Source organism: Podarcis filfolensis (assembly GCF_964270895.1).
Source record: "Podarcis filfolensis genome assembly, chromosome: 5".
NCBI lineage: Eukaryota > Metazoa > Chordata > Lepidosauria > Squamata > Lacertidae > Podarcis > Podarcis filfolensis.
Window position 1 is genome coordinate 95,616,706 of NC_139608.1, and position 24,318 is coordinate 95,641,023.

Here is a 24,318-nt window from a genome sequence, read left to right on the forward strand (position 1 = left end):
GCCACTTGTGGGTGAATCAGAGCCTCAGGGAGTAAAGTAAGGTGTAATATGCTTTTCCTTAACCCCCTACAAGGCTGCGAATCATTGCCTGTCCAGATGTTTATAGGAAGATGCTTTTGTCTGTTTAATTTGAGTTGTTGGCTATATTTTAAGCAGACAGTCTAAACTGCCATCTTGGACAAGGATGTATTTGCCCTTCCATAACAGTTTCTGGATGAAACCTTTATGATATGTGTAGAGGACATGCTTTGGAAGAATTTAGGAATACACAAATAACTTGGAAGACCTCCAGCAAGAATCCACTGTTATATGAAAAACGCGAGCTGAAAATATTAGCCAATTAAAATAACATACTTTGCATTTGGAGAATTCAAATATAGCATGCTCTATCTACTATTTATTCAACTGTAGCAGTTCGTTTCTGATGAAACTCTTAATTAAAAATTATTGCGGAGTCACTTTATTGTTCTCAGAGCGGGGAATTTTTAATAGGTTAAATGTAATGAGTGCCATTTTAAAAAATTAATGTGCAGTGGGGAATAATGTTTTTGGGCATGTGTGGTTGTATTTAGATGCTAGAAAACTCAAAAACATAACTCACAGCACGTGGAGGGGCTGAGGAATATGGTACCCTCCGGAGAGAGAGAAATACATTTCATCTTAACCTTCCAGCAGCACAGTGATTCCCTATTGAACACAGCAGAATGTCCTGCTGGCATTCTTCCAAAGATGTAGTAACATACAGAATTCTGTATTTCTACTTTACTTCGAAGCCCTTGTATGGGTACCTTTTGCTATACGATGCAATTTATTTCATTAGCAATTGAAGGATGAGTATTTTATCAACACCTTCCTTAAAACATATTATTACAATTAGGAGCTGGAACTATAGATTGTGGTTTTTAAGTACTTTCCCTGGTGCAGAGCTGAGATTCAAACACATATCTGAATATCACAACCTTATACAAATTATGACCCACCAAGCCATTTGCAGTCTGTGAGCAGTTGCTATTGGCAATGCAAAACTAGGAGATTTGCCTGCCACTTGAGATGCCACAAAGGATTGTAGCAAACGTCATAAATTTTGTGGATTCTCACACTTGCTGCTAATTAAAAAAAAAAATGTAAGAGGGTCAGTGGGAAATGTCAGAAATCATCGTGTAACGTGCCTGCTTTGGAAATTTCCTTTTTCCTGTAAATGATGGGAAATGAGGTTGACATCTACTTAAGGCATTCCGCCGCCATTTAGATTTTATTATTAGGTAACAGAATTTTTTAAGAGTTCCTTTCAGGTCTCTTAAAAATGTAAGAATTCGCCACATTTTTAATGCTTACTAAAAGGTGTGTGTATTTGTGTGTATGTGATACGGTATTTAAGCCATCATCTCTTTCCTTTTGCAGACATGCTCAGCTTGACAGCAGCCAACATCCAAAGCAACTAGGCAAGCCTCCGGGTACTGGGTCCCCTACTCTTAGCAAAAGCAGAACAGTAGATACGTTGAAAACAGAGCAGCGCTTGCCTGGGAAGAGCCCGTCCTCTACAAGTTTGAGACAGTCTAAATCAAGAACTGATTTTAAAGACGACCAGAAGCCAAGTATGATGCCCAGCTTCCTCTCGGATGCCAACCCATTTGGCGCAGTCACTTCAGTTGTAAACAAATTCAACCCCTTTGATTTGATTTCTGACTCAGACCCAGCTCAGGAAGAGGCCTCAAAGAAACCGAAGCCTACACAAAAGGAGCAGGATAAGCCTGAGCCGCAAAAGGGACCCACCAAGCAACCCGCACAACAACAATCTCCGAAGGCAACAGCTCCACAACAGGGGGCTGACAAACCAGCCCCGCAGAAAACAGGACCTTCCAAACCGGGACCGCAGCAGCAGCAGCAGCCACCACAGCCACCTGGGGTGCCTAAGCAGGCTCAGAAACCAGGGCCTGGCCAAGCAAAAGGCCCACAGGCAGAAGCAGTAAAACAGCAGCCAGGGCCACCAAAAGCTCAGTCACAGCAGCCGGAGCCTACAAAGCCTGTTCAGCAGCAGAGCTCTGTAAAACCTTCACCGCAACAACCAGGAGCAGCGAAAGCACCCTCACAGCCACCTGATGGTGCTAAAACATCTTCCCAGGCGCCTTCTCCTGCCAAGCCAGCTGCCCAGCAAGGAACACCACCTGGCAAGCAGCCGTCTCAGCAGCCAGGAGGGCCAGCAAAGGCTGCCCCCCAGGCAGCAGGCCCCACAAAGGAACCTTCGAAGCCACCAGTTCAGCCAACTGGGCCTGCAAAGCCACCACAGCAGCAGGCAGGACCTACAAAACCTACCGGCCAACAGCCGGGACCTGAGAAACCGTCCCAGCAGCAACAAGCTGCTTCATCTCAGCCTGGTGGATCAGCTCCAAAGAAAACCTTTTGCCCACTTTGCACTACCACTGAATTGCTTCTGCACACTCCTGAGAAGGCCAATTACAATACATGTACTCAGTGTCAAACTGTAGTTTGCAGTCTGTGTGGGTTCAATCCTAATCCGCATATAACAGAGGTAAGTGAATATTTAAACCATCAGCTAGTGCCATAAAATTGAAAAGAAGATTTAATTTCATTGAGTTTGAATGAGTTGAGGAGTTTACTTGTGCATGATCTTTATGTGTTTTGGCATCTAGATCATTGAGTTTCTGGGATCTCTTGGGAGTTTTAGCAGGGGTTCCTCATTGAGAACACTGGCAATGACAGATAAACTGCCTAAAAAGGGCACACCTGCTGTTACTAGTCTTCCCCTGCAATACAGTGGACAATGCTGGGTTGCACAGAGTGATAGTTTGGCTTGACACACTGGGCTAGTACTCATGGGAACTGAGAGTGCTTTCTTGAACATGCCTCAGAATTCTCCATGGGGTTGTGCAACAGATGCTCGAGTTCCTCTGCAGACAAATCAGTGTGAGGTTAGAAAGTTTGATTAAATTATGCATCTAGACAGTATGGGTCATGAAGCAGAAAGTATTGTAAGTTTTTACTTTTTGATACTACTACTACAACTAATAATAAAATAATTTGTATACCACCCTTCATCTGTAGATCTCAGGGTAGTTCACAGCATAAAAATTCTAGATAAAAAATGCAAAATACATAAGAAGAACAAAACAAACCAATAACCCCATCCCCACTAGATAGAAGTGCACTGCAATTACACACACACACACACACACACACACACACACACACACACATATACACATATGTGTGTATTTGTGTGTGTGTGTGTGTTTTGGTAATTTGGTCAAAGAATAAAAAAGAGAATTCCCTGGATGCCTAGATCCAGGTTTGGGGGCAAGTACTCTTTGGTGAGAGAGAATCCCAGCAGAGATTTAAATTCACAAAACATGCTGCAAAAAAGTGTGGGAATATAGGCTGTTAGACCTTTAAAATATCCTATTCTAAGTTGCTTCCAAAGTTCCTTACTTCCCTTGCCATAGAAAGAGACAACACGTTCATTAAGTTAAAAAAAGTTACATACTCTTCAAAGGTCAGATCCATGTACTTTTCCATACAGTAGTCTCAGCTTGGAGCATCCAGCTTACTGTTAGGGTTCACATGGTGGAAGAATGAGAACCAAAAGTTTGGTAACCCTTCCTCCCAAGGTGAGGGGGTGTTTGTGTGACCTAGCTAAGCCTAGCAGGACAGCTTACTCTATGGTCTTAACCCTTTCTGGCATTAATTAGAGTTAAGCATGTTGGTTATATGAGGCTGGATAGATCCATACCTATATATCTATACCTCTGCTTGCCTTGATGTAAAACTTTCGGTGTGACTACTGCAGGCTCTATGGTAAGATTTGTACTTGCTTTCTCTCTCTCCTCTGTGACAGCTATAAATCCCAAACTCCCCCAGTTTGTCAGATAATGATTAAATGTTATGCTTGCATAGTATTGTGATGTGCTTTGAACTGCCAGATATTGACTCCGTCTGCAGTGCATGCAGCTTGGGCCCAGGAGGCTGGCCAAGAAGGGTGCCAAGAAGCTCTGTGGCCAAGAAGCAGTTGCAACAGATCTCTGCCTGTAAACCCGGATGCACAATTCCATTTTATTTTTGTGGCTTCCGCTAGGAGATAGCGTGACACTTCTTACCAAATCAGCTGAGGAAGATATAATACTTTTGTCTAGAACAGTTACAACAACATCCCACCATTATAGAGCTTCACTTCTTTATCTTTCATGTTACTTACTTGTCTCAGTGATAATTCAGAGGGTCCCAGGTTCAGTCCCCAGTGGCACTTCCAGACAGGGTTGGGAGAGACTCCTGCCTGAAACTCTGGAGAGCTGCTGCTAGCCCGTGTAGACATTAGTGAGCTAAATGGACCAGTGGCCTGACTCAATAAAAAAACAGCTTCCTATGCTCCTATTTCAGTTTCTAGCCTGCCCATCAATTCATTCTCCCAGAACAGCTTACAACGTAGAACATTAATATTATTAAAACAAAGCAATAGAATTCACATGAAGCATTGAAACATCAGTTATACAGTTATCACTGTACATCAGTACAGCAGACAGACAACCAGTCATTGTACAATTGGCCCCATCTGTTCCACTGCTTTTGAAAGCCTAGGTGAAAAGTTGTGTCTTTATCTGACACTGAAAAGTAAGATAAAAAGGGAAGTAATTTTCCCAAGTTAGGTGCCGTCGTGGAGAAGGCCATATCTTGTGTTACCGCACAATGAACATCACTTAACTATGGGATAATGTGGGGAGTTACCAGAACATGGATTACTGTGGCTAAGCTAGCTCTGTCCAGGAAGGACTAAAATAGACACTCCTGGCCACTGAGACCACCTGGGCCTCAAGTGTCACACACTTATAATATATTATATTGATAAAGTTAATATATAACTGGAGTTCCACTCCTTCTTCCTATTACTCTGCTGATCAGTAGGAGGGTATGTTGTGGGGCCTCATAAGATTAGGCAATGAGCCAGGAGCAGCTTGGAGGGTGCAGATCAAAAACTTCTAAACTAGAGTTGGAAAATAAGTGCATGATTCTTGGAGACTATTCACACTGACCAGAGAATGAATGCATTGCCTAGAGAATGTACAGAATGCAGTAAAAATATGCACATTCCCCAAGGCCAGTTGGGAATTATGTATATTGACTGGGAAATGTGCACCATTTGTTCTTAATGGACAGATTGTATTCACATTCTTGATGAGGCCCATTGAATGTGCACCATGGCCAACAGTTAGGCCCACAATTTACAATCCTAAAATACATATATGAAAAACACCAGCATTCCAGAATATAGGAGAGTAAGCCACTGTAAATGAGGCCTGCAGTATTGCTGTGATTGCATCTATAGTCTTCTGAGCTGTGGATCAGGGGGCAGGTAGGAGTGCAGACCTAACTATGGCATGGCCAAGCAAACCATTTCTTAAATTCAAGAACATAAAATTATAACAGTGGTGGTCATCATAGCTGTATTGCATGATCTTTCTAGATCAAACTTGATGACAAAAGGCGGTTTATTCTGCATCTGGCATCTTGAATGACAATTATTTAGCTTCCTCTTTAATCACAAATCTAAAATAGATTGCTACATTACACAGGGTTGCTTTGCACAAGACATGCTGCTCTACACTTAGACAAGATTGCTGTGCAATCTTAGACATTTGTTCATGCTGATAAATGTAGCATGCGAACAAGCCTTTGACGGTGGCTGCAGCTGCCAGCAATTGCTGTGATCATGGTAGCCTTTTCTCCACACACTCTGATTGCAAAGAATCTTTGCTGGCTGCATCCACAAATGACTGGTTCATGTGTTGCTTTGTCCACTTCAATGCATAGCCAAGAATTACATTTGGAGAATAAAATGTCTCGCATCAATTGGCTCATAACAGTAACATTGCCCACGGTTGTACAGAGAGTGTATGTTTGAATTGCAAACAGTGAAGAAGCCCTCCTGGTACAATCAAGTTTGGCAGTTGTGAGGCAATTGCTGGAAAAACGTGCACCCAAACTTGCATTTAATCATGTGCATTTCTCTCTAAACTGTACATCCCTTTCCCTAACACACACGTTTTTGTATACATTCCTGAGCCAAAAACTTCATCACCAAATCTGGAGAAGTGTGCAGTCCAAAAGAAAACTGGGTTCCTATTTGTGCATTAGTCCAAATCAAGTCTGTTCGCTTAGAAGTGTGGGCAGAATCACATTCTCCCTCATCCCTGTTGTTCTGTAACGCAGCCGAACGCTGCCAGAACAGAGAGAAAGGTCAGTAGACCTTCATGACCCCATGGACCATAGCACGCCAGGCGCTCCTGTCTTCCACTGCCTCCCGCAGTTTGGCCAAATGCATTGGTCAAACTCATGTTTGTAGCTTTGAGAACACTGCCCAACCATCTCATCCTCTGTCATCCCCTTCTCCTTGTGCCCTCCATCTTTCCCAACATCAGGGTTTTTTCCAGGGAGTCTTCTCTTCTCATGAGTCTTCTCTTCTCATGAGGTGGCCAAAGTATTGGAGCCTCAGCTTCAAGATCTGTCCTTCCAGTGAGCACTCAGGGCTGATTTCCCTAAGAATGGATAGTTTTGATCTTCTTGCAGTCCATGAGACTCTCAAGAGTCTCCTCCAGCACCATAATTCAAAAGCATCCATTATTCGGCGACCAGCCTTCTTTATGGTCCAGCTCTCACTTCCATACATCACTACTGGGAAAACCATATTTAAATTCATTAAATTTCTATATTTATTAAATTTCTTCATCCAAGGATCACAGAGCAGCTTGCAATAACAAAACAACATAGTAAGAAATAAAAACAATACCCCCCTCACAGTTTAAAAGGCCATAGATTGTTTAATTAGACAAAGGCCTAGGATAAGAGGACTGTTTTTGCTTGGCGCCTAAAGATATATAATGAAGATGCCAGGCGAAACTCCCTGGGAAAGCATATTTTATTTTTATTCCAATCCTTGATTTACCCATGATTTCTTCTTTACCTAGGAAAGCAATTGTTAACTCATGTTTCATACTAGGTTATGCAATCAGTGCTAAAAGATTAGAAGTCTAGGCATTGCTTTTAAGATGTTTGGACTAAGTACAGCATTTTAAATTAGGCTGTTAGTGAAAACAAAATGTTAGTATAGTTGACATGCAAAAATAACAGGAGCTTGTTCTTTAAATATCTGGTTGTCGTTTTTTTTTAAATGCCCACCTTTCTATTAATTGTCCATTTATCTTAGAGTTGCCTTACGTCCAGAATTTCCCAGATATATCCAGAATACTGCAGCTGCAAGCAGTGTTCGGGCGGAAATTGGTGAAATGTCTGGGGAAATCCGGACATGGGAAGCCCATGTCGGCAGTGTCATTTTTGCTGATTTTCTCAGAGATAGTTCAAAAACATCCAATTTCTGTCTGGATTTCACTTTTTGAAATATGGCAACCCTAAATTATGTACCATATTGTTTACAACTAGGAATGAGGAACAATTTGTTCCATCTGCTTTTTAAAGGGAACTCACCCAATCTGAAACAAACTATCTTGCAACTCCAAGTTGACTGCATATCTCTCCAGATTTTGCAGTGCAGTTTCAGTGCGCAAAAGTGGTATTTCCTATCAACGTTTTGTTCAAGATGCATATTCTATGATGAATGCATTGAAATGAGTATATTTTATGCAAAAAGAAAAAATGAACAGAAAATGTGAATGATTTAAATGTGGTCTTTTGTGATTCCTTTAATAAAACTCCACACAAAATGGATGGAAAGGACCTGTGCCTGCATGAGCAAGCCTGAAATGGCACAGAATTCGGAAGCCTGGTCCATCTCTGGTTGCAACAAATATAGAAATGTTATGGGCTGAGGAACTGCAGTTGCATATATCTAAATGGCACTTTAATTTCTAGTTCATGTTAATTAGAAAGCATCTAGAGGATGAAAATGAAACAGCAACTATATAAACCATTGTGCAAAATAATATTTCAATCTGTGAGGAATATGTCATCTATCAGGCTATTCCATTTTGGACACCATCTTCCTGTCTCTAGGCAAACATACTATTTCACAGGGGAATGCATCACATTAAAACTAGAACTAAAACTGCAATTTTGAGATTGCTTGATTACATACATATGGAAGAGGCCATCTGAATTTCATATCAATCTATGCATAAATATAGCTACTGCATATATGTGCTGTTAAGTAGATGAATTGGTTTCACACAGAGATATCCATTTCTTGATCATGCAAGGTAACCTCACACAGACATGCAGTACCTATTTTCTTGCCCCCAGATTAGAACTCTGATGTTTCCTTGAAAATCAGGATTGGAGTATTGGAAAGGGAATCAGTTACCCACTAGGGGAGAGTGGTTATGTAAGCTTTCAGAATACTTAGAATTAGCCAAATTGACAGACATAATAAGACAAAAACCAAAAAGTGAAGTTAAAAAAGAATGGGAGTGCCTAAATGAACACCTCAAAAGTCAAGGTTTGAGGACAGAAATCTGGCTGAGTCTGGAATAACCTTGTGAAGTGAAAGGATAAGAAAGAAGGATTTATACCTAGATGTTAGCATAGAGATGATAAGGAAAACAGGAAGACACAATGAGAGATAAAGGAGGTGCTGTGGGATTGGTGGAAGTCAATGTTTGTTGTTGTTTTTATAGTGTTTATATTATTAACTTGTAAGATATTATATTATTAACTTGTAAGATGGATTTGGTTTTTGTTTTTGTTTTTTGTTGTTGCTTTTTTAGTTTTTCGAATGTTGGTTTTTGCGTGTTGTGTATTGTTATTTTTCAATATTTTTCATGGTGTTGTTGTTGTGTGGAAAATACTAATAAAATTTATTTAATAAAATTAAATTAAAAAAAAAGAAAATCATGATTGGGGAGAAGCATGGATAAGTGACTCGCTATAGTGGAATGTTTATGATGATTCTAGTTGTAGTTCCCAGGTAGGATTCCAGATGACAATCTGGCAGACTTATCCATCTTTGTTATTGTCCTAGACTAACAGGACATAGACCCAAAATGTGTCAAATTTTTTCATTGTAGCAGTGTGGGTCACAGGCAAAACAATAATTCATTTGACAAAAGGGGCTACTGTGGCTTATCAGTTGAAGTGTGCTGAGTCTGTTCTTTAGGAAAAAGCATAGGGGAATTAGATACTTCCACCGATCAGGTTGCCTTCTGATTACAGGATATTGTGGAAGATGCTTTGTTAGCCCCTCTCAGTATATTTTCATAATACTTATATTATGGTGGTTGTAGCATGCACCGGGTAAACTGTTGCATTATCATCATTTAAGTCAGTTTGTATCCTGAAGTATGAAACCAAACTAGTCAAAAGTCTTTCTCTGGAACCGTTTGCAAGTGGGTGAAGGATATGAACTCCACCAAACCACTTGTTGTGTATGGTTTGAAATAATCCTACATACAAGTGAGCGAGAGAAGATAGCCATCCCTGTTATAGGCAGACCTGTGGCCAGAGTTTTATTGAAAGAAACTTAAGACTTCTTGCAGAAAAAACCAGTGGAAGTATATTTATAGGGAGCCTCTCTGCCCATTATGTCTCTCTTGCCTATAACAAAAATATTAAAGTATAAAACCCAGGCAAGAAACAGAGAAATGAACACACCACTAGCTTCTGTCTGCCACTCTTCATCACAACAGCTATCCTGTTGCTAATTTCTGTTGCCTGCTTTCCAATTCGTAAAACGAGAAATGACACAGCTCAGTCCTAACAGAGAGGACATAATCTCAGTTACAAGCTGACTCTCTAATCCTAGATTTATAGTCAATGGATAGGGTTATTAATTGGTGAAGCCTGCAGGTACAGGAATACAGAGTACAGTGATACCTCGGGTTAAGTACTTAATTCGTTCCAGAGGTCCATACTTAACCTGAAGCTGTTCTTAACCTGAAATACCACTTTAGCTAATGGGGCCTCCTGCTGCCACTGCGCCGCCGCCACACGATTTCTGTTCTCATCCTGAAGCAAAGTTCTTAACCCGAGGTATTATTTCTGGGTTAGCGGAGTCTGTAACGTGAAGCGTATGTAACCTGAAGCGTATATAACCCAAGGTACCACTGTACCAGCTAATTCATGCTATGGGAACTATAAAGCCCTGACATGCAAAAGAAGTTCCAGGGCTGGGGTCTTGGTGTCTGGCCAGCTTAGTTTAGATGAAGCCTAAACTACCATCTGTAGTACATACCATTGTCTGACTCCTGTTCCTGCAGGAGTATATACCAGGCTTTGATTATGCCACATCATAATGCTCATTTAGGCCCCTTTGAACAAGCTAGCTGCATCTTTCATCTTGATGTGGTTGTGCATCCCAGCCCAGAGCTAACGGTTGCCTCAAGTGGATAGTTGCTCATGACAAGAGATGAATACAAGCCACTTTCATTGGACTGTATTTTTAAAAGCAAAAGCAGGCTAATTTTCATGTAAAACCCCACCTGGATTCCCCCCCCCCCGTTTGTTTATTCCTCTCTTTGTGCACCAAAATGCTTCCGAAATGTTGTGCTTCAGCTAGCTTTCCATGCTATCCTTCATCCCACTTGACCTTCTTCATCTGATGCAAAGCAATCACTTGAATTTGTCCCCTCAGAGATTTGTTTCTAACTGAACATATATTGCATAGGGCCTGTAGAAGACTCCTTGGCGTATTGTCAGGAAGCCAGCCTGGGACCTATGCATGCACGAGGCCAGCCCACATTGTCATGTATTCAATGGAGGGCCTTCTGGCTGTTCTCCCACTGCGAGAAGCAAACGATTACAACTACCCTGCGATGTTCGGATGTATACTTTTAATACATAGTAATAATGCATTAAATCCACATCGCCAGAGCTATCAGCTGCAGTCATTCATGCGCACCAGTGTGACTGTTGCTTAGCAACAGCAACTTACTACTACAGTGAGATCATGTGATCTGGAATTTAATCACTGGCAGGAAGTGTAGTAGATTCCATTTTAGGTCAGACAGGTTAATCTCTCAAATCCCAGTATTAATCCTCTCGCTGGCTGAAGCACATATGACACATATCTTTTTAACCCTTACGTTCATTGTATTGTTTTGCAATTCCCTCCCCTCTGTATTGTCTTTGGAAATGTGTGGGTGGGAGAAGTGCAGGACTTGGGACTGGCCTACCCATGAGGCAAGATGAGGCAACTGCTTCAGGTGACAGGATCCACAGGGGCAGCAGATCTGGCCTCCAAGGAATGCATCACCAGCTTCTGCTTCCTTTGCTGCGAGGGTAGCAGCAGCTTCAGCATACTCCTTGGAGGCTGGCTCTGCCACCTCTTCTTGCTGCCTCTCTGGCTGCCTCTTGGCGAATGGGAGGTTCTGCTGGTACCCTTCCCCCCTTGGTCCTGATGTAGATTTTCATTCCCTTCTTCCCTGGCGGGTGGTGGTGGGAGAGGCCATTTTGTGGTCCGCTTCAGGTGCCAGAATCTCTTGGGCTTACACTGGCAGAACTTCTTTCTTTTTTTAATGACTTGAGGGTACTCAATACATCTCATGTGTGCCATAGACATGGGAGATGAATGTTACCCTCAGATTATGGATGAAGATGAAGGTGGAAAAGGTTTTTCTCTCTGGGCAGTGGTTATCAAACACAAAAGCAAGAGCAGATTGGTTTTGCAGTATGTGTTAACTTAAAGCTACCACAGGTGTTTTTCATTTTGTATTAAGGGTGTTAAGGTGCCACACCTTACTTGTGCAGTAGTTGTCTTCTTTAACGTTTCAGTAATCAGATACTACCACTGAAATATTTGGAAGGAGTTTTGTGCTGAAAGCAGAAGTTTCAATGGGATTAATAAAGTCAGAGTGAATGTCACACTATATCCAAAATTTTGAAGAAGCAGAAGATTTATTTAATATGGTCTTTGAGTGTTTAGTTATAGGAGTTGCATTTTCTTTTCAGTCTGTCCCTTAAAATCAGAGATATCAGTTTTAGAGCTAAATTTAGAGCTTCATGTAGTTTTTCATTAGATGACAAATAACATGAGGGGAAATGTAAATCACACATCTTTGCAAAACACATAGTCAGGAGTGGGTTATGTCTGCCCAAGTTGTTTATTTTATTTATCTAAATCCTTACCTGCACTGTTTGGGACAAAGCCAAACAATTATAAAATTGTGGTTACTGAGCAGGTGAGAAATTCATAAACTAATATGAAGCAGTTATTGGGGGGATGCAGTAATCATACTGCTAAAATATATTTAAAAAATTAAAAAAAAATGTCCAGTAGTACCTTTGGGATCAACTAAGTTTGTTCTTGGTATAAGCTTTCATGTGCATGCACACTTCTTCAGATACACTGAAATGGACCGGACCTTTATATATAGTGGGAGGGTGGGGTGGAGTTTTTCTCAGGAGGATAGTAGGAGATGGGTGATTGACTCAATGGGTATGGTAAACCTATTGACAGCTGTTAATGACTGCAATTAGTCCTACAGGAAAAAGCAATGGATAGTATGTAATGAGACAGGAATCTAATATCTCTATTAAGACCAGGTCTCTCCATAGTTTTCAGTTTAGTGATAAGTTATAATTCAGCAACTTGTCTTTCAAGTCTGTTTCTGAAATTCTTTTGTAATAAGACAGCTGCTCTGAGATCCTGTATTGAGTATCCTGGAGATTGAAGTGTTCTCCTACTGGTTTCTCTGTCTTGTGATTCCTGATGTCAGATTTATGTCCATTTATCCTTTGGCGTAGGGTTTGGCCTGTTTGTCCAATATAGAGAGCTGAAGGGCACTGCTGGCATTTGATGGCATGCACAATGTTAGAAGATGGGTAATTGAATAGGCCTGGGATGGTATGTTTGATGTTGTTGGGTCCAGTGATGATGTTGTCTGGGTGTATGTTGCAGCAAAGTTGGCATCTGGGTTTATTGTAGGCTCTGGTACCAGTGTCCATGCTAAAGTAATCTGTAAACTTTAAAAGGAGAATATGGATGTGATCAGCTGGGCTACTCTCCCCTTTAAAACATGTGAACAGGAAAATTTGTGATGTGATTCTATCTGGCTATTTAATCTTTTTTCATTCTTTCACAGATTAAAGAATGGCTTTGTTTAAACTGCCAGATGCAGAGAGCTTTAGGCGGCGATTTGGCTCCAGGTCCTGGCCCTGGACCACAGCCCTCTGCACCCAAGCAAAAGATGCCTGCTCCAACTGCAGCAAGCAAACCAGTTTCCCAGCCACAGCAATCGACACAGAAGAAAGATGTTCCTCTAAAACCTGATGTTACCCAGTCACCTGAACACAAAAAGCCACCAACACAAATAAAGCAGCCAACCGTGCCCAGTTCTCCTCCTGCAAAACCAAAACTTCCCCCTGCTGAAACTCAGCCAACAGAACCGGCCCCCAAATCTGACCAGGCCAAGCAGCCATTGGTTGAAGACAAACAGAAGCAAGCTAGTACTCAGAAACCCACAAGCGATACTGTGCCTACACCACCATCAGATACCAAACAAGAATCACCCGGCCCGAAAGCTGCACTCGCTCAACAGAAAGTGGCACAGACTCAGAGATCAGAGCCTGCTAAATCATCTCAAGACACACCTCCGTCTGTAGATAAAGCTGCTCCTCCAGATTCCAAGACTTCGTCTCAAGTGTCTCGTCAGAAGTCGGATCCCAAACTTGTTCCTCAGCCTCAACCTGGGTTGGATTCTAAGGCTCAGAAGGTAGGCGAACCAGGTGAGGTGAAAGAAGACCCTAAGAAAAGGCAACCCCAGGCGGCTCCTAAGCCAGACGCCAAGCAGGCTCCCAAAGGGCAACAAGGCACCACGGGGCCCAAACCCACCCAGGCGCAGCCACAAGCTCAGCAACCTCCCAAAGCCCCAGAGCAATCTAGATTATTCAGTCTTAACATAGGAGGCATCACAGATGCTCCCAAACCTCAGCCAACAACCCCTCAAGAAAGAGTCACCGGGAAGCTCTTTGGATTTGGTGCTTCAATTTTCAGCCAGGCTTCCAATTTAATCTCTACAGCAGGCCAGCCAGGAGCTCAACCACAGGGTCCTCCATCTGGGTCCCCCTCAAAGCAACCACCTGCTGCAGCACAGCCTCCTGCCCCACAAAAAGATACCCGTCAACCCCAGCCATCTCCCAAAGCAACACCTGTGAAGAAAGAAACAAGGCCTCCTGTGGCAGAAAAACCAGAGCCACCGAAAGCTGAGGGCGGCTCCACTGTTAAGGAAACAGACGCTGGGAAGAAGGCTTTGCCTGCCAAAGACATCAAGCCTCCAGCTGTTGAAGCTAAGCAAAGTGCCGAGGCACCAAAAACGAAGCCTCCTTCGCAGCCAGCGTCTTCTTGTCCTCTCTGTAAAACTGAGCTAAATGTTGGTTCTAAGGATCCTCCCAACTATAATACATGTACTGAATGCCATAACGTCGTGTGCAATCTCTGTGGATTTAACCCAATGCCGCACATAACTGAGGTAGGCAACATTTTATTTTGCATTAATATTTTTGTGAACCACTGTTTTGTAAGCCTTGAATACAGAAGAACATTTGATCAGTCTTCCTGGGAGTAAGCGCCATTCAGTTCAGTGTAGAATGTTTCCAAGTAGGCATGCATACCATTGCACTGTAAGTATATGGGCTTGCTAGCCATTCTTTTTGTGTGTTTGATTTTTTTTTATAAAGTTTTTAATATCTATATGCGTTTTCACTGTGAAGTTTGAACAGCTTCAAATGTGTAAATGCAGAGGAGAAAAAGGCTACGCTTAGGGACTATATTATCTTCTGTAATTTGCTCTGTGGATATTTCTGCCAGGCTGGGATGGCAAGAGTGTTTGCTTTAGATTCACTTACCACAAGACTGGGTGACGGATGCCTGCAGTTTATTTACTTACTTGTCTGATGTCTTTCCAATTTCAGCATAGTGCTTGAAAAAGTGACATGTAGAACAGCTTCCTGTGTTTTCCCCCTTCTTGCATTTTGCATCTTACTTTTTGTGTTTGGGAAATGTTGTAGATGGTAAGCAAAATACCGTCTTGTAAAATGAACTTCCTGCTTCCAACCTAGGAAGTTTTTTGTTTTTGTTTTTTAAGAATAAATTCGATACATCTTTCCTAGATTTTGAAGCTAAATATGACTGGCAGCTTTGCATCTACTATTGGTAGAAGCCAATTTGAAAGTCTCCTTTTAGTCTTGCATTATCCTGTTTTTCTTCTGCTAATTCTGGTTTGATCTCTTTGGATTTGTTATTGTCCTGGTTTGGGTTGACCATTGAGTAGCTGAATATGTTTAATTTAAGTCTTGTGAGATTTGTTTTGCAGAACGTTGGTTGATCTTTGATTACATATGGTTTGGGATGGTTTGTGAAACACCCAAAGACTTTGCCACAGAAGTGTGTGAGCTCTGAGTTAGAAGATACTATGCCTTAAACAGTAGAGCATGTACCCTTTCTTTTATCAGCTAGTTTAGAGCCACTGTACCCATTACCTGGAAGCAAAGAAACAGGAACATCAGCTGTCTTCTTCTGCACATCCTTCCGTAAGCCTAAGGCTGGCACATGAGAGAGAACAAAGATGTGTTATTCTCACCACTGAGATGTCATTGTCCATTTGTAGCAGGCCGGGAATCTTTTCAGCTTGAAACAACCTCTATGAAGAGAAACAGAAAAAGATTCTGAGCTGATGTAAAACACAAATGTTGATTTACATGTCAGCTCAGAGCCTATTGTTTAATGGCTTCCATAGAAAATAAGGTTTTGGTTTCTGATTAACCCAGCCATCTGATTTATATTTACCTTAATGCCAGGTTGTCTAAAAAGTAAACAGCTGACGATTTAATAAATGAGAATTTATAGATTTCAAAGGCCCATAGGGTCATATGTACTCTGATGGATTATCATGAATTTTAGCCAATGTTCTTACCCAATGATTCGCCCAGCGGGGAGAAGCACTGTTTACTAACTCCTTAATTAGCCATCCTGTGGACTTGCAGTGAAGGTAGTTCTATTTTTAGTACACGTGGAAGGAGAAAACGCAGGATCTGCAGATGCTCACAAATGAAGCTCCGCAGCAGTGACCATTTTGTGCAGTGATGCCAATGGAGACCTAAAGAATATTGACTTCGTTTGGTTTATAAATTGATTAATTTCAGTTTGGGGTTTGGAGGGTTGGGTTCCCTGCTGGGAAGATGTTTGAACATGCATTCTAGTTGCGGCTGTTGTTGCTGATGACCGTGATGATGATAATAATAATAATAATAATAAATTTTATTTATATCCCGCCCTCCCCAGCCGAAGCTGGGCTCAGGGCGGCTAACAACAATAAAACAATACAAAAGTACAACACAAAACAACACTCTAAAATCATTCATTATAAAATTAATTAAATTCAAGCCACTGGCCACTATTGGGCCAGAGCTCCGCGAAGATTTCCGAGGGAGGGAGTCAGGCTGTGCCCTGGCCAAAGGCCTGGCGGAACAGCTCTGTCTTGCAGGCCCTGCGGAAAGATGTCAAGTCCTGCAGGGCCCTAGTCTCTTGTGACAGAGTGTTCCACCAGGTCGGAGCCACAGCCGAAAAAGCCCTGGCTCTAGTTGAGGCCAGCCTAACTTCTCTGTGGCCTGGGACCTTCAAGATATTTTTATTTGAAGACCGTAAGTTTCTCTGTGGGGCATACCAGGAGAGGCGGTCCCGTAGGTACGAGGGTCCAAGGCCGTATAGGGCTTTAAAGGTTAAAACCAGCACCTTAAACCTGATCCTGTACTCCACCGGGAGCCAGTGCAGTTGATATAGCACCGGATGAATGTGATCTCGCAGCGAAGACCCCGTAAGGAGTCTCGCTGCAGCATTCTGCACCCGCTGGAGTTTCTGGGTCAGTCTTAAGGGCAGCCCCACGTAGAGCGAGTTACAATAATCCAGTCTGGAGGTGACCGTCGCGTGGATCACAGTGGCTAGGTCAGGGCGAGAGAGGTAAGGAGCCAACTGCTTAGCTTGGCGGAGATGGAAAAATGCCGCCTTTGTTATAGCTGCAATCTGCGCCTCCATGGAAAGGGAGGTGTCGAAGATTACACCCAAACTCTTAACGGACGGTGCTGGCACTAACTGCGCCCCCGCAAGAGATGGGAGTTGCCCCCCCAATCCCATATCGTCCCGTCCCAGCCACAGGACCTCTGTCTTCGATAAGAATCATAAGAATGATAAGAATCATATTAGGGGGAAATTGCACAATAAAAACTAAAGGGGAAATCTAACTGTCGGTAGATTACAGGGATAGGAAAAATCTAACTTGCCTGTGACGGGGTTGGTGAGGAGATGTTTTATTCCTTAAAACAAAACCTAGCTAACAAAATGCCCCACAGACCATGGATGTAGTGCAGGGCATGATCCAGAGGCATCAATGATTAGTTTAAAAGGATGCAATCTCAAGAACCAAATTTGAAATCTGTTGTGGGTTTCATTATTACTATTTTTTAAAGGCAGGTTTTTGTTCAGACACCACGTCCCCCACTTGTGACAAGGCAGCAGGGGACCCTTCCGCAGGCTTCCAGTGCAAGTAAAGAACCCAAGTCATAACTGACGTAAGTTGAGCTGGCACTGCTGTTAGCTGCTGGGTTCATGCTGCTGCCTTTAGGCCACAGAAGAAGCTGGAGTGGAGTCGGTGAGGCTATCATGATCACATATTTATGATTACATATTTATTTAAACCCTGCCTTATTCAGGGCGGCTTACAGGTAAAATGAGAACAGCAAAAACATTGGGGTGGGGGGACTAATAATTAAAAAACAAGTAATCAGTACAATTGTTCATCTCCTTATCTATGATTTATTAAAAACAATCTGATTTTTATTTGCAGGCAGCCCCCCACTTACACGCGTCCAGTTTTTGTGTGACCAAGTATCTGTGCATTGTGCTGAACCCAGAAGTGACCTGGAAACATCATAAAGATGTTCCTCAAACATCACTGAAAGGGCGGAATGGGGGTGAAGCAGGATGTTTGCAGGCTTTTTCAATGGGTTTCTATTATATGTGATTTTTCTGACTCGCGCGGTGCCTCAGAACATAACCCCCGTGTAAACAGTGAGCAGCCTGTATCCCATCTGCCATGGATGTTTTAGTAGAGATTCCTGCATTGCAGAGGTTTCCTTCCAGCTTTACAATCCTATGATTCTCTGATGTTATATGAACTGTTTTGAGAGGCGCATTCTTGTGCAAGCGTGATACTTATTTAGCAATTAGGAACTGGCTGTTCACTTTCAGAAATTTAACTTTCAAATGAGAAAATGTGCTCTCCTCAGAGTGAAAACACAGTTTAGTCCAAAACTAATGTGAATTTCAGTGACCTGTGTCACAGGGCCACTTGGATTACAGTCAAGCCAAATGAAAGGAAGTTGTCTTTGTTCTGACTTGGAAAGGCGGATGGCAAAGTCACAGTGGGCTGCCTTGTTTGCCTTGTGAAATCGTTATAGTGGTGTAGTGGACTTGGAAAAGGGACATCGAGACTTGGTGCTCAGCTGTGAAGCTGGCTTGGTTGCTTTGGGCAACTCATCACCTCCTCGAATTTTGAAGGGAGAGGCAGCTAATTTGGTACGGGCAGACTTGTCTCATTGTGTATAGGAGTTATTTGCCCATCTGAGATCTGCTTTGAGATCTCAGATCGGCAAATGATGAGTGTATTTGAAAGAAGGGAATCTTGGACTTTTGACTTGGAAGAAAAATATTATTAACACCATTTTGTTCTGGCACTGTTACATAAGAAATATAGTCTTTGGAATTGTCTGTGTAGCTCCGCCATCTGTCTGGGGAACACTGTTCTTATTGTTGTGTGTGGGGTAAGGTTTTCCTAAAGACATCCAGTTGTTACGGGCTTGAAGTGTTATTGAAGTATTATTGGGCTTGAAGGTAAAGGACACCTGACAGTTAAGTCCAGTTGCGAACAACTCTGGGGTTGCAGCGCTCATCTCACTTTACTGGCCGAGGGAGCCGACGTTTGTCCGCAGACAGTTTTTCCAGGTCATGTGGCCAGCATGGCTAAGCCACTTCTGGTGAAACCAGAGCAGCGCACGGAAACACCATTTACTTTCTCGCTGGAGCAATACCTATTTATCTACTTGCACTTTTTGACGTGCTTGAGCTGCTAGGTTGGCAGGAGCTGGGACCAAGCAATGGGAGCTCACCCCGTTGCGGGGATTCGAACCGCCGACCTTCCGTTCGGCAAGCCTTAGGCTCAGTGGTTTAGACCACAGTGCCACCCACGTCCCCTATTGATCAACTCGCAGGGTTTTTCTTTTTAAAAAAACAAACGAAAACAACCCTCAAATATAGTATTGAAGTACATTGCTTTCTAGTAAAAAAGAAAGTTATGGTAATCATTAATCAAATTTTAAAGGTTGAGTTGGATGTGGCTGTTGTATTCTCTAGTCTTTTTAGGTCAGGACTCAGTGCACCATATGCTGGTCTTCTGTTTTAGTTTTGTTTAGTTCCTGGCACTGTGTGTGTCTTTTTAATGCAGCTATTTGTTTGGAATTAATCTAGTTATTGTGCCAAAGGAAAGGATAAACTGAATGTATAAGGCATGTTTAAAGAAATAAATCAGAAAAAAGGATTACAGAATTTAAAAGATTTCCTGGTTCAAATTCCTCTTTGGAATCAGTGAAAATAGTTAAACTGAGACCTGATCTCAAAGATGTAAGCACTCTTATACCATGAAAAGAATTTTTTGCTGCTGGCCCCAATATCGAAGGGAGGAGAATTTCTGTTCAACAAGAATCCCTTTATCTTCATCAGAGCCCTTGCAAACACACAGCTAAGAGCCAAACTGCACATAATTTGTCAGATATGGGACTGGAATTCCAAGCATATTCTCCTTGTCCTTAAAAGCAGACCAGTAGAGGGAAATGTATTGGGATCATGACTTCTACCTTTTCTCTATGCTGATTCTACAGTGCGAATCATCTTAAAACGCCACCACTGTTACCGGTCACAGAAGGGAAAGCATGCAAGACTTTATGCTTTTCCTTCTCCAACTAGCAGAGTGTTTGTGTGGATGTATTTCATATTGGAGACTGGGCACAGTATGGAAGCGTTACCCCTCCCTCTGCATCATGGCCCAGTACCCACTGTTCTCCCCAGTTGGTTTTAGAAGAAGAAAAATATATATTGGAGATGCAATTACAGCTCTCCCACACAACACATAGGCTGGCCTGTTTTGTGGAAAGGCGCAATTTCATGCATCTTCTCCCAGTGCGCTGGCCCTGCCTCCACTAAACCACACTTGCATTACAAGTGGCTCACCTGTGCTGCCCCAGTTTTCCCATATCTGTTAAGTGGTATTGACACCACATCTGGCAAGCCAGCACTGCTCTGTTGTCCACTGGGAGAGCCACTTCTGACATACATGAAGGAACAAAATGCCTGTATGCTACCTACATGCGCACAGTTCACTGTGAATAGGCAAACACTAAGTAGTTGATATCCTTTTATATATATAGGAAAGCCAACCAAGTGATTTTCACATGGGGAATCAAAGTTTTTAGAAAATGAGAGAGAATTCTCTTTGAAAGAGCTCCAGCCTCCACACAGGTCTGTAAATCCCCGAAGTTTAGTTTTTTTGCAAGGAAGCTATGGCAGCTAAATCAATTTAGGTCTGTAGTGTAGATGCAGCCTTCATTAACACTGTAATATGCATTGTCATGAATAATGACAGACAAATTGACTAAAATGCAGACTGCCTGAAGGACCATCTTCTATGTATGGAAAACAAATACAGCTTCAGATAAATGATAACAGAATCTGACATGAAGATAAAGCTGAATCTGACAATTCCTATGTCTAATGAAGCCAAAGGGGGCTGCATGTTTATTGAATTAGACAGAACAATGGTGTCAAAAGAATACCCTGCAGAAAACCAGTGCTGTACTACTGTTTAAGCAGAAGACTGAGTGCTGTTGCGTCCCTGCTTAGGGTCAAACTAAGGGCCAGGCCAGATGCTTTACCCTGCGTGGCCTATTTCATGCAGGGGAGCGAGCGCATGCAGTTCCTGCCTGTCCCCTCAACGCACCAGCTCTGCATTAAAAAGTAAAGGTACCCCTGACCATTAGGTCCAGTCGTGGATGACTCTGGGGTTGCGTGCTCATCTCACTCTATAGGCCGAGGGAGCCAGTGTTTGTCTGCAGACAGCTTCCGGGTCATGTGGCCAGAATGACTAAGCCGCTTCTGGCGAACCAGAGCAGCGCATGGAAATGCCATTTACCTTCCTGCCAGAGTGGTACCTATTCATCTCCTTGCCATTTTTGGCGTGCTTTCAAACTGCTAGGTGGGCAGGAGCTGGGATCGAACAATGGGAGCTCACCCCGTCGTGGGGATTCGAACCGCCAACCTTCCAATCAGCAAGCCCTAGGCTCTGTGGTTTAGACCACAGCGCCACCCGCGTCCGCATTACATGTGTTCAATAGCTCTCTGACATGTGTAATGTCACACTTTTTCTTAAATAAGTGCTGTACAAGTCCTATCGTGAGGAAAACAACAAGTTTACAAATTTGCAGTCCTTTCAAGTAAAAATGGTACCAGCCACCACTGCTTAAGAGTATGTTGCGTGCTTAAAGCCCTGTTCACACATTCACTCAATGGCTCTTGTGAAAGAAAGAACCTTTGTAGGTTTTAGAAAAACACTGATTTCCTGTCACCCACCACATAATACTTTTCAGAGAAGTCCATTTATATATTCGTTCATCAAGTGTTGAGTGAGCAAGGGCCGAGGGATTAAGGGATACTGGTGTGAACAGATCCTGCTACACCACACATATGGCAGTGGATGTGGTACATTGACCCATTAGCTGTGCTTTCTCTGTTATTTAAAATCAAGTTAGGATGCCAGACTAGACTATAGTGATATCCCTTCTTTCCCCTGATTGCAGAGGGAGAAGAGCAAGTGAAACTGAAAGCTTTGATTGGCCCTGTAAGAAAGTTGTCAATGGCTTTTATATACAGTACTGGAGTCAAAGTGTCCCTTGGATTTCACATTATGTATATATGGACTTCTGCCTGGAAATCATGATGTTGTGTTCGGGGGAGGGGTGCACCTTTCTTGTTTCGAGGAAGTCAATCTGTTCACATGCTGCATCCCCACTCCCCCGTACCCGGACCACTGAACCAAGTCTGAACTGTGTTTACATAAGATAGCATACAAACATGACTTAGTTGGTTGCTGACAGGTGTTTATTGTTACACCCTTTAAATCAAATCTAATCAATGCCAGTTTTCCTTTATAAATAGCTTTTCAAATGCCTGCCAGTTTCTTTACAGCTCTTTCAGTCTCTTTGACGAACGTTGTCTCATCTTTTGCACCTAATGACTAGCTTGATTCAGAAATTTGAAAATATGTCCATTTTCTTTTCTCACCCCACTTGTTATGCTGCCAGTCTTTCTATCCTTCTGTTTACTTCTTAAGGGTTGCGTTCTGCTCTCTGTGTTTGTGTTGTTAAAAATATATATATTGAAAAGTAGCAAGGATTTAGGAAACATTAATTGCTCTTTCAACCGTCCAGTTGATAATTTATGACCAGATGAGTGTATTCCTTCACCTGTTTTCATGGGGGTGCCCAGATGAAGTAATGGTAATAATACTTTACCAACATAGAATATAGTGAGAGACAATTCCAAGAGCTCCAGTGCTGAAAATCTAATATACATCTAATCTAATTATAATATAACACTTGTTAAAACAATACTGTATAACAAAGGGATTCCTTTCTCTGTGTTTGTCAGTGCTTCTGCACTGCACTGTAAAGTAATGTGAAGATAATTGGAATAATATTTGGGAACCTAGCATCTCTCCCCCAATAGGGACACAAACAGAAAGTTCATCTTCCTGTGCTGTGATGACAAATGCTTAGATCATAACCTCTAATTCGTTTAGTAGAAAAGGTAACAGAGCATGGCTGGGAGAACAATTGTTCGGAAGTATGGAAGATGCAGTCTAGCATCATCATGTTGGTTAGAGCATGGTGCTCAAAAGAGCATGGTGCCAGTAACCTCAAGGGTGCAGGTTCCATCCCCACATGGGACAGCTGCCTATTCCTGCATTGCAAGGGCTTGCACTAGATCAGGGGTTGGCAACGTGTGGCCCGTGGGCTGGATGCAGCCCACGAAGACTGTTTTACCGGCCCATGAGCTGCCCCTGAACTGAGCTGCCCACTCGGTAAGTCCCCTGCGCACTGCGCTAAACCGGGGCGGTGCAGGGACTTGCCGAGCAGTGCCGGAAATCGCGTCTGCGTATGTCCAGATGCTTCTGTGCAGGCTTGAGTTTTGGCGTCTGGGCATGCGCAGAAGCCATTTCTGGTGCCGCAGACATGCGCAGATGCGATTTCCGGCATCACGCTGCGCCAGTCCGACCCACAGACGATCTCCGTGGGAGTGATCTGGCCCACGGCCGGTAAACCTTGCCGACCGCTGCACTAGATGACCCTCAGGGTCCCTTCCAGCTCTATAATTCTATGATTCTAAGTGAGGTTAACCACACATGTTATTTTTCACATATACAGAATACAGTCATACCTCGTGTTACGTCTGTTTCATGTTACGTTCTTTCAGGTTACGTCCCATAGTGACCTGGAAGTACCGGAAAGGGTTACTTCTGGGTTTCGCCGCTCGCGCATGTGCAGAAGTGTGAAATGATGTCATGCGCAGAAGCGGCGAATCGCAACCCGCGTATGCGCAGACACGCCGCTGCAGGTTGCGCTCTTTTCATGTTGCAAACAGGCCTCCAGAATGGATCCCGATCGCAACCAGAGGTACCACTGTAAACGTTTTCAGGCTTTTCACAGAGTCATAGTGTGCTGTGGGAACACGACCAAACCCAAGTTCTTGTTTGAGGATTCCTTTTTAAGAGTCTACTTTCACAAGGGAAGGGTTTGTCTTAGAAGAGGGAGAGGACGGAGTTGCCATGGATATCTCAAAAAGGATATGGTGGATCTGGAAATGTTCAGGGAAGGGCAACCAAAATAATCGAGGGGGTGGAGCAACATTTGGGACCTTTTAAGTTTAGAGAGAATACAAGGAAGAGGTGACAAGATAGAAGTTAATCCATGGCATGGAGCTTAATCACTTTCTGTTGATGGTTAAACATGTCATTCCAAGCATTATAATATTTATTATTATTCTTAGTTTATTGTCCTCTTTTATATAGGTCACTGTGCTGTGTTACAGTTTGTGGCACTTCTGTGGGATGTGCAGTTTGCGTCTTCTGTAGCAGTTGTCTCACAGAGGTTGAATGAGAATGCTCTAAAGACAGTTGGGTTTGTATGCCTGCTGTTGGTTTTCATCACTGGAATTGTGGGTGGTCTTTGAAAGCTGCAGTCTTCAGGCTGCGATGGGAAAAACAG

The 24,318-nt window shown here is 42.8% G+C and overlaps 1 protein-coding gene and 1 long non-coding RNA gene across 4 annotated transcripts in view; one reads left to right on the forward strand and one right to left on the reverse strand.

The window, feature by feature from the left end:
- PCLO (piccolo presynaptic cytomatrix protein) overlaps positions 1–24,318 on the forward strand; it is a gene marked incomplete at its 5' end in the record, with an annotated part of 240,339 nt that overhangs the window by 27,149 nt on the left and 188,872 nt on the right. For 2 of the 3 annotated variants that reach the window (XR_014548608.1, XM_083615376.1), the window contains 2 exons: positions 1,402–2,530; positions 13,038–14,423. Coding sequence is in view for 2 of the 3 variants with exons in the window: in XM_083615376.1 (XP_083471502.1) it covers positions 1,598–2,530; positions 13,038–14,423 (2,319 nt within the window). The remainder of the gene's footprint in view (positions 1–1,401; positions 2,531–13,037; positions 14,424–24,318) is intronic. The other variant, XM_083615377.1, reaches the window with a different exon arrangement.
- Positions 16,812–24,318, reverse strand: part of LOC310763617 — a 288,221-nt gene continuing 280,714 nt past the window's right edge. The window contains exon 3 of the long non-coding RNA XR_014548724.1: positions 16,812–16,921. This is a non-coding gene — a long non-coding RNA (uncharacterized lncRNA). The remainder of the gene's footprint in view (positions 16,922–24,318) is intronic.